The sequence below is a fragment of the Corvus kubaryi genome, unplaced genomic scaffold, assembly GCF_017639235.1.
Source record: "Corvus kubaryi isolate FWS band 111438036 unplaced genomic scaffold, C.kubaryi_AGA036_p1.0 37256, whole genome shotgun sequence".
Classification (NCBI taxonomy): domain Eukaryota; kingdom Metazoa; phylum Chordata; class Aves; order Passeriformes; family Corvidae; genus Corvus; species Corvus kubaryi.
The window spans coordinates 480,705-492,062 of record NW_024581076.1 but is presented as its reverse complement, the minus strand read 5'-3'; the positions used below and the strand labels follow the sequence as shown (position 1 = coordinate 492,062).

General features: G+C 42.4%; 1 protein-coding gene across 1 annotated transcript in view; it reads right to left on the bottom strand.

Moving 5' to 3' along the window:
• Nucleotides 1-5,794: 5,794 nt before the first annotated feature.
• The window catches only part of FUT4 (fucosyltransferase 4), a 6,583-nt gene continuing 1,019 nt past the window's right edge, over nucleotides 5,795-11,358 (bottom strand). The window contains exon 2 of the mRNA XM_042023680.1: nucleotides 5,795-11,338. Within this exon, the coding sequence (XP_041879614.1) occupies nucleotides 10,303-11,338 (1,036 nt within the window). The 3' untranslated portion in view covers nucleotides 5,795-10,302. The remainder of the gene's footprint in view (nucleotides 11,339-11,358) is intronic.

Here is an 11,358-nt window from a genome sequence, read left to right as displayed (position 1 = left end):
CCTCTCAGATACTTCTCTCTTGGTTTATATCAGACTTTGTGGAGGCTGAAACAAAGGTAAATTTTTGTGACTTTTCACTAAAGCCAGAGCTTCCTTTAGCTAACTTATGATGCTGAGTTTTTATCATATAAACCAAGTAACCTGAGATGCAAGTGAAATAGTTTTCTTTTAAAAGAATGGAGAAGTGCCTGTAAAATAAGATGATTGACAACTCTCTGGTAAAACCAGACAGGTGAGATGCCACAGAAACAAATCGATACTTTCCCTTTGATGCAGAAGCAGCATTTCAGAAGGCTCAATACAGAAGGCTTTAGTGTGCTGTAAACATCATGGGAAACAAGAGGCACTACGTGGTCAGACCGTTCAGTGAGAACAAAGCCAGTGTTCCCTTGCAGTGGTATCTTTTTGTTCTCTTATGCACCTGTCAGTCACTCAGGCCATATTCCTTCAGTATTTACATGTGCACAGGTATATCTCGATTGCAAGTCCAAGAGAAGACTTCAGCATTCCTGAGAACACCCTGGTGAATGTAGTAGGGATGCACAGAAACAGGACTCGACACAGATGCTTCTAATCTAAATACAGAATCCTACAGATGTACAAATCAGGTTTAATTTCAGTATCAAGTGATATGCCCAAGTCCTTCTGGGTCCAAACCTTAGTGGTACAACAGTCTGCTTTGCCTGTAGGATCTCTGATGTTGAAGCATCAGTTGTAAAATGTAAAAATTATATCCATGTTACTCTTTCATATCACACTTCAGACTGAAGCTGTAGTTGGGTCATAAGGAATCCACATATGCATCAATATGACACATCAGAGCTGAAAATAAATAAGCACTGGTTAGGATCTCTGGTTTTATCTGAAGAGCAGCAAAAATGAGCAAGTGATTAAATTTGTTGTCCACCTCTGACTTGTATTCTGTCAAATCAATCCTGACTTAGCATATGGGCTCTCATCCAGTCTGTCTTGAAGCTGAAAGGGTCAGATTCAGACTGCTACTTGGAAGTGACCATGACTCACTCTAAGATGAGATAACAGGTTCCCAGTCCCAAAGTTGCCTTTTATTTATGTAACTTCAGATAAACCATTTGAAATTACCCCCTTCATTCTTAAGTTTTAACCTAAGGGTTACAGAGACAGTTTAATCTGAACTGATGAAATCTCTTCTATTTGTTTTCTCATTTGCACATATTTTTGTGGCAGCATTAAAGCTGCTAGACCGTGCTAGATATGCAAAAGTAGCAGAGCATAGTACACCAGTGCAGTAAGTGTACTGTCCCAGCATGATTTAAAACACAGATCCCAATCTAGCCCAAGAGAGATGGACATGACATAGAGAAACTTAATCTATTTTTAAAAGTCTTGCTCCAATTGCTGGCTTCATAGCACATACTGTGGTCTAGACCAATAAGAAGCAGAAATTTGCGTAAGAGCTGATGACACTCTGTATACTCCAAAACCACGTGTGAAATCCACAGGATATGGGGATGTTGACAGAACAATGCAAGCAGCATGGGGCTGAACAATATGCCAAGCAACCAGAATTTTTTGGCAGCCTGCACATACTCCAGTAGTTAACATCAGGGGGGAAAAAAAAGGAGAGTACTTTCCCTTTGGCCAGTATAACACTGTGCCTTCTTAAAGTAGCATTGCAAAAGAAATGAAGTTATTAATGAGAAAACACACAGGATATGGCCTAGATAACAGTCTTTCTGAAGTGTCCGATGCCTCATAAAAGGTGCACCTAGAGATACCCAGGTGGGTATTTTGTGGGTTTGGCTTGTGGGCCTGATTGAGGATGTGGGGCCAAGATATGATCTGCTGTTGTACTCCTGGCTTTTCTGTGCAGAGCCAGCGTAGCCACAAGTAACACTGCTCAAGTATTTAGACAAGCCACAAGATGCAGGGGCATAGGGAGACATGGGAGGAGCTGAACAGTAGGGTCAGGTCTGTCTCTGCATCCCCCAGGTAGCTGTGAGCATGGGATCTGAGATGCCAGCACTCACACACAGAGCTTACTGTCCCCTCTGGGCCCTACACATCTGCCAGAGGAAAGCAGATGGCCTCAAGGGCAGGTTAAAACAGTCCAGATCTCCTCCCAGTTCAGTGGGATCAAGCAGGTGAACAAGCTATGGCACAAGATGAAGGAGTGCTCTGAGGCAGCCAAGGACCAAACCTGAATTTGCAGAGAAGCAGCTGTTCAGAAAATTAGAAATGGAGATTTCTCCATCCCCATTTCTACCACTGTCATGGGGAACATTACGGGGCAAATAGAAAGAATTTCCTCAATATGGCTTTTAGAGACATTTATCTTCTAGAAGCTCTTATGTTCTTTGCGAATAATTAGCTTTAGTTAAAGCAAGAAGATGCATCATTCAGTTCATTTCACTTTCCTTCTCTGCCCAACTACAGTCCCCAGCCTGATTACCCACAATCCCAAAAGGCCACCAAAATAGAAAACAACATACATACCTGTTGTTTCATGATGCTACTTTTCTGTTAAGTATCAAAACCCACCAGACCAGGTTAACCTGCCCAAGCAGCTGAGCTGGCCAGCAGTCCATCAAGAGGGAAATGAGAGCAAGATGTGGAAGTTCATCCACAGCAGAAATGTGACAGGGAAACACATCAACCACTACAGCAGGAAGAAATCAAGCATTTTAAACTGTAAAAAGCTCATTCAGATGCCTAAATAGCATGTCTAGCTGTCCCACAGCCAGCAGACACTGTTTAAAGAGTCCATAACTAAACCAGCTGGAGAGGTTGGACAGTTGTTGAGAGCTTGTCAAGTTCTAAGGCCATTGGTTATAAAAAAAGGTTGGCTAAAACCACTTCTATCCTTGAGGCAATGTTGGGAAAAAGATTTTTCCCACAATATGTCACAAGTCAGTAACCAGTGCAAGGAATGCAGCTTATGCCTCTGCCTCACACACCTACAAGAGGAGGAGTGAGTTTCTTCTGAAACACTGGAGAGGTACCTTAACTTGCTCCTCAGTGCCCTATTGATGATACCCAACCCAGCTGAAAGGATCATGTATCTTGCTTCTATGCTCAGGGTAAAGTTAGTCCCAGATGTGAAATCCAAGAGGAAACCTCCCCTAGCCCCTGTCCAGGTCAGGTCACTGGGGCTGCCAGTCACCCTCACGGGCTGTTGTGAACTTTTCAACTAACGTATTTCTTTTACAGCCTTGTTTTCTTCTGCTCTCTTCAGGCTGCTTACATGGGAAAAAGCTTATGGCTTGTTTCTGCATCTTTTAGCCATGGGAACATTCTCAGACTATGGCAAAGTCTGTGCCTGTGAGCAAGAGGGTCTCCTTTTGTGTTCTGTTGTGAAGTTCCTTGCATTTCTCAAATGCTTTAGGCAGTGGGGTTCAAAGTACTTCAGTAACTTTAAAAAAACCCCACCACCTTGGTGACATTCGTTTATCTTCTCCATCTCCCACATGGAGTCAAGCCCAGGTCTGCTACTCACTCATATTAGCGGCAGTGATGGTGCCTTGGGGCTGCTCCAGAATGCCCTAAGCCAGTAGTCAGAAGCAACCAAAGATGCCCCAAGATGCCTTCAGCATCTGCCCATGTACTGCACGGGCTGTGTGGACCAGAATCCTCCCATCACTATGTCTCAGCTACCCCAGTGCTGCCACCCATTAGAGAGCAGACCTGGGTTACATCTCCAAAGCCCTGCACAATCCTGCTGCAAGGGCTGGGGCAGGATTTGTCAGCAACTTGAATGGGGTAAGAAGATGATTTTGAGGTGTTCATTGGACTTCAAACCACTCCTCACAAAACAGTTGTTAGTGGTATCCCACCTTTGCTTCTCAGTGATCTGCAGCCCACCATGAAGCAGAGCTATTATAAGAACACAGGTCTTCCTCTCTCCTTGACTCTGAGCAGGAGACCAGATTTCATCTCCTCTGTATCAGTAGTCCCATAAAAATTTTTTACTAAAAACTCAACAACTCCCGTGGATTAATCCTCACTTTAATAAATGCCTTAGTAGTAGCAACAAAAATTACTCAACTGTAAAGGCAGCACAGAAGGCATTCCTCACCACAGACACTGTAACAGAAAGTGTGGTGAATCTGGTTTTTTTCATTAAGGATTCTCATTAATATGCTTTATCAGAGCCAGAAATCAGGACAGATTCTGCTCTAATTAACCTGACAACTTTTTTCACAGCACAGACATACTGAATGAAGTGTCTGTGTTCATAGTCCATCTCTGTGATTCCATGATTCTGAGATAATACAACAGTGGGACTACCTGGGGACACATAATACAATAATCTTCAATGCTAATAGAAAACTTACAGCAAAAAGTCTCACCTTTAAAATCTGGTGAGATGTTTCAGACCAGGCTGGGGTCTCCAACAAGATACTGCCATAAAACATGCTTCTTGGTTTTGTATTCAGCCTCTACTGCTTACTTGCACTTACCCCAGGACTCTTGCAAAATGCAACCAAAATTCTCAGCAAACATCCATGTATTAACTTACCTCTTTTTAGCTCTCCCTCTCTCAAGTGAGAAGCCATTAAAGCCTCAGGTCTGTGCACATTTGAGGAGCAACCTGTGATTGACAGAGAAGGGAAACCAGCAACAAGGCAAGCAAAACATACACTTGGGACTGGAAGGGGAATAAAAATGTTCAGAGCTCTGCCGTAATTTCAGGAGGCCATTCCTATTCAAAGTAGATGTAAGCATGAGCACCAGCATGACTCTGAACCTATGTTTTCTGGTTTCAATTTGGGCTAGACTCAGCAGTTCTGAGAACATTCTCTGTTTGTTCCTAGTTAACAATTTGAAATGTCTATCCATGCTTTCCCACAATTTCATGGTTTTTTCTTTTTTTTTTCAGATTTCCGTATCATTTTTCCATTTTGAATCCAGCTTTGCTGTATCCAATACTTGCTGTATTTCATGTAGTGTTTTTGTGCTTGCTTCAAATAAATCAATCATCTTTATACAACACAAAGTTATTTGGCAGCATTATAAATGCACCAAAATATATTCACAATCCCATAATCTATGCTTTCTATTTGCAATTATCTTTCTGCCTTCTGCTCAAAAGCAAGATGGCCAATTTGCAGTCACAGGCGCTCATGTGATCAGGATCTCGGAGCCATAGTAGGCCACAGCTTGGGCATTCCTAGTGCTCTGTGTTTTCCTGGACTGAGCTTCTCATAATCCAAAATATCTACAGCGTCTTTTACATCAACGGCAAATTCAAGGATGCAAATGCAGAATTTTCTTCCAAATGCATACAGCCAACCTGTGGGCTGATTAACTTCAAAATATGTTTTGACAAATAGAGAAAAATTGAAGTTCCAAATTTGAGACCATTTTTCAGAGTTATCAAAAGAATATTATTAAAATATTGAGCATTCCCAAAATAAAGTCCAGTTTTAACACTGTTGCAAAAATTAAACCCATGCAATTATAAGGACCTAATATCATTGAAGGAATTCCGAAAAGTATGTACTCCTTTAGAGAAAATTTTTCAATTAAAAGGGGGTCATAGCTTCTCAATGCTTCCTGAACACATTGAGCACCTTACTGCCAGCAGTGAGAAATCCCTGCAGCTCTCAAAGCACTCCTGAAAAACAGACTTCAACTTTTTTATCTCAGATAATCTTTGGGGTGAGACTCTTGGGAACAGCTGCCATTGTATCAAAATTAAGCTTAAGTATTTAGCTCAAGATCATTAAAAAAAAAAATCTGCAGAATGCAAAGAAGACATAGAAATTCTGGCCTTGCGTATTGCTTTTAAAATGACCACACAGAAGAAAATACATAATTATGCAAATCGTTTAACTGAGTTGGTTACATAAACCACACTGGTTACAGGCAAGTTATTCAAATAATGAGGTTTTTTTACTTATTAAAAACAGGCTGTTACACTTGGATCCTGAGTTATCTTTAGTTAAACACCACTTAAATTCACATTAAGACACTGTGTTCTCATCAACAGATTTTAGATTGAGTCAGCTCTGTGGGCCCTACAAAGGGTTATTTACTCTCTTAAAACAAACACCATTTTATATGACTGCTGGAAAGAAAGCTGTGTGAGCTTAATCAGGCATAACTCGCTTAAGAGTCACCAAACAAGCTTGAACAAACGGTACCCAATATTTGTCAGAAAAATATTTACACCAGTTTCCCCAATCCAGTGTTCAGTGCCATCTGGAAAATGAGCAAAAAAATGTTTCCCCCCTCAGGTAGGAGTAAGCAAGCAGTCAGTTTAAGTGGTACTTACAAAAGTTAAATGTGATAATGATACAACATCAATCACCTTAGGGGAAAAGCAAGGACTGTAGTTCTGCCCCCATCCTGGCTGGGCAGGAATTTTCAGAAATGCTTTCTCAGTATTGTGCACCAAGCTGCTCAGAAGATGAGTAAAGAGAGAGGTAAGCCATCACTTGTGCAGCAATCAGCATTAACACGAGCTTAGGGAAAAGAGCTTTTGGCCCTTGATCTTTTGTTGCTCAGTTGAAGACAACCATGAACAACCATGAAAAAAGCTGTAGCTGAAAAGGTATATGTAGCACTACATGCTGAACATCAAAATAAACATAGTCTCATTTTGAAATTTAAGGGGGGCAAAAGAATCCAACCACATTCAAATTCTCTCTAGGTCAAGAGAAAGTCTGTTTTTTGATTTTGTTTGAAATGACATTTTTCCAACACCCAAGTTCAATAAATGCATCTTTTCATATAGAAAATAACTCGGCACAGCCTCTCCTATGAAAATATTTTTCTCCTGGCAGAACCAGGTTTCATGCCTCACCTCAGATGGTCTGACTACTTTGAGAACAATCAGCCACTTTTATTTATTAAACAAACATTAAAAGGCATTCATTCTTTTTAAAAAGCAGTTTTCTACAGCCTTCATAACACAGGCAACAGAATAAAAAATAGGGTTGTTTTGCACTACTTGCTTTAATTTTATTGTCAATCTATATAATTAATATAAAGTTACTTCATTCTATAAAGATCAAGACAGCTTACAATATAAAATTCCCTGAGATACAATATGCAATTTGAGGGATCACATAATTCTCCATTCCATTTACATCATAATCAAAAAGTAATGGTAATTCTTCTCCTTATAAAACCCAGAAGATAATGATCTTCCTTTCTCTCCCTCTACCCCAATATTTTAAGGCATGGAATAAAAACTTTTTCAAAATGTATTCAAGGAAACTTTTCTACTTAAAATAGAAAATAACTTCCCCCGTTTTTACAACTGGGTTGTATACGTCATCTGCAATGCCTTGTGGAGTCTGGTACCCAATGTACAAACCAATTCGCTCAGGCAAGCTTTATATTTATCATTGAACTGGAGCTCTACAAAGTGCATTACAAAAGCTGGTCCTCTGCCTGTAACAGTACACTACTAGCTCGTGGTGTGGATGAGCCAAAAACCAGAGATTTACAGAGATATTGTAATACTGACTTCAGCACTTCTAGGCCTGGGCTGAGTTTCTTCCCAAATAGAAAGTGACAAGTTTGCAACACCCATGTAAGAATGATGAAATTATAAAAGGCTTCTCTTCTCCCAGTGCAAGTGCTCTGCAATAATTACTACAAATCTGCAGTTTTCACCATACAGTTCTTGAAAACCCTCAATGCACAATTTACAAATACTGTGCAATTCTGATCACTTTATACAAATATGATGCTTTAATTGCTTTGCAGCTCTTTTCTGAATTTTACAAAAATATTTCACCAAAGACTTCAACTCTTTTTTTTTAGAGAGGCTGAGAAAAAAAATTAATGTTTGTGATCCCTGGAAATTCCCATGCTCCTGTAGCCTGATGATCTGCCCGTGGCATTACTAATAATTACACAGAGGAACTGTGTGCCTGGAAACTTTCATTAAATGCTAAAAAAATTAGGAGGACTGAAAAAAATGCACTAGTTTCATCAGACTGGTAAAAAGTAGTGTAATCTTAAATATTATTTCATCACTTTTAAGATTGGTTTTTTGTATACAGTTATATGAACTGTGATAAAAACTGAACAGAAAAAAAGATATTATAAATTCAAAGGGAGAGAGAGAACCTATCATCCCGACACTTAGGTATTACTGTTAATGCAACACCTAAATTAGAGTTCTAAAAATATCAAAGCCAGTGTTATGGGAATAGCAACCACTGGTAGAGAAATAAACGACCATGCCATGACGAACACACTTTTACTTTAAACACTTTAAATTTTACTTTAAATCACTTTATACCTCTTGAAGTGAAAGTGCAGCATTAGGAACCATCCCTACTACACCCTGCATTGCACAGACTATTTTCACTCCCTTCCCAATAAATATTCTACAGCAATTCTGGCACTGACAACAGAAAGGTTCATCAAGTACTTTCAGCCATCCCTCCTTGCACAAAAGCAGAAGGGAATAATTGCAGAAGCCTGCAAGATCTGAACTGGTAAAACTACGCAAATTATTAATGAACTTCATTATTATTAGTTTTTTTCCAATAATCCTTGGTTCCATGCTTACCTAATCATGGGGAACATCTAACCAGAAATAAATCACAGTAAACTGCCAGCTCATACATTTTAAAAACACTCATCCAACATCCCATACTGCTTAAATCAAATCTAATCCTTTCCTAACCTAAATATGACTCACAAATGCCAGTGAAGTCGCCTGTTCTGATGCCCATCTTTTATTTGCAACTGACTTTGTTCTTTTCCCACCTGTTCTGTGCCCATGATTTTATTCTGAATGAAGTTGCCAAGTAACTCCATGGATTATCCAGCTCCTTCAAAAGGAGCAGAATGAATACCTTATTCATTTGGGCAGGTCTCTTGTAGGTTGTAATTTTTTTGCCACCAAACTTCATAGCTGCAAAAGACAGGGAGGCTCAGCTTGGCAAGGATGTGGAATTGTAACTGAAGTTTCTTTCTGGCTTTCACTGAGCAAGATTACATGTAACCAAAAAGTACCAACACATCGACTGCTAGGATGTCTCCAGCAAAATGTGGGAGTCTAAAAGGGAATAACTACTGTAAATGTTCCTGACAGGCATTGAGCAAAGGAAGTTCAACCTTAAGAACCTATTTATGGATTAAAAAACTGAGCTAAAAAAGGACCTCAAAACCAAAGGAAAATAGTAAATCCTTCCCTTTTTATATTCTTTCCTCACACAATCTGTATTTTACCAACAGCATAGATCTTATTCTCTACCGTAATTTTCTTTTTGAATGGGAGTGATTTGGGAGTTTGGGGGTTTTTTGGTAATAATTATTTTGCAAACAACAAAACAGCATTCTGACTAGTCTGTCCCCCAGCAGAATTTTTAAAAATGCATGCCATAAACCAAAAACAGTTGCTACACAATGGCACTGTCTACTGATACTTGAGAAATAAGTTAGCCTTTCTGTGTATATACTCAATACCGTAATAAAACCCCTGCCATTCTGAGCCTTTCCCTGCATTTCCCTGTATGGCAATAATTTTGCAGAGAAAAACATGCAGATACCTGTAAACATATTCTAATTCCTGAATAAAGGGAGGGTGGAAGTGTTCCAAATTTTTTCCCTACAGTCTGTCTTTTCCTGTACTTAAAGCTCTTCTCTACTTTCATACATGATAAACTTGCCTATGGTTTCAGCAGGTAGTAGCAGAAATACCCTACATCATGTGAGCTGTTTGTCCACTCAGATTCTCCATATGCTTTTTCCTAAATGAAACACTTATTTGGTTCAAAGCATTATTAGCAGGCTGCTAATTTCAAGCATTGCTAAAAGGTGCTACTGTATCATTACATTCTTACATTCAACACCTGCGGCTCAGAACTGTAAATAGTTTTCACACGCATAAAAATCAATTAAAAACATTCATTTTTGTTTTAGTATCACAGAAAACCAGCACTGATCATGTATCCTCTGTGAGCAGAGGAAAGTTTCACGGTCCAGGAAGTTGTCATAGCCGCCTAAATTGGTTTCAGCTGTACGGCTGAAGAACTTGGCATCGGATATTTATGTTGAGCTGTGCAGAACTTTAAAAGTTCTGTAACTGTACAACATTTGGAAATTTAACTTTGCTCTTTAGGAATCATCTGGCATAATGTCTCTTTGTACTTCCATAATTTTCTCCTTAATAAAAATTTTCCTTTTGTAGGCTTTTCACAGCTTGTTTTCCTGTACCTGTACGCTTCTCTCACTGATGCCAGTCTCCTGTGGCTAATACCGACCACCTTGGCTACCGATCTCTGTAAGACCCATCGTCCCCTACACCTTGACGCCGGCCCAGGCTGTCCAGGCAAGCCTCACCCGCCAGGAACATCAGCTTTCAAACCAGCTGGCCAGATTTCGAACAGTCTTGATTTGATTCCCAGCTGCCCGAACAGTCTCGCAGACCTTGCAGAAATGCTCATCCCAGAACGAGGTGACGTGGACTTCGTACTTCTTCCTCCAGGCAAAGTACCGCCTGTAGTTTGGTTTGTTTTTATCGAGGAATTTCAGGTAGGTGGCCAGCAGCCGGGGGCTGGGGAAGTCGTCAACGTGGATGAAGGAGTCGGGGGGAATGAAGCGCTCGTAGTTGGCCCTGCGGGGTCCCAGGACGACGGGCACGGCGCTGGCGGAGAAGGCGTTTCTCCAGAGCTTCTCAGTGATGTAGTCGGTGTGCTGGGAGTTCTCGAAAGCCAGGTAGAACTTGTAGGCTGAGACGGTCTCCACCAGGCCGCCCTCGGCCAGCGCCAGCCCCCGCGCCCCGTACACGTCGATGGGCAGGTGCTCCTTCAGCTGGCGGTAGTAGCGCACCCGGGCGTGCTCCTCGTTCCAGTTGCTGATGACCCAGGCCACCAGCCGTGTCTTGCGGGGCAGGACGAAGGGCCGGGGCGCCGGCGGGACGTAGAGGTACCCGTAGGGCACGAATACGTCGGAGTCGCGGCGGTAGGACATGGTCCAGTTGAAGAGCCCGGCCAGCCCCCGCAGGCCGGGCGAGTGCGACGGCGACTCGAAGTTCATCCACACCCAGCGCTGCCGCGGGGGCCGCGGCGGGAACCCGCGGGGCAGCCCCTGGGCGCCGTGCCGCGCCAGGTCGCGGTGGTGGAACAGCACCGCCTGCGCCTCGCCGAACCGGCTGCGGTCGGCGCTGAGGCGGCAGCCGCTGATGTTGTAGCGCCGCCGGCAGTCGGGCAGGCGCCGCGGGCGGCCGAAGGGCTCCCACCACAGCAGCACGGTCACCGCCTCGCGGTCCGCCCGGGCCGGCTCGGGCAGCGCCGAGTACAGGACGAGCGCGGCGGCGACGCCCAGCAGCCCGGCCGCCAGCGCCCACCGCCGCCCGCGCAGCCGCCGCCGCCACCGCCGCCAGCAGCAGCTGGGGCAGCGCCGCAGGGT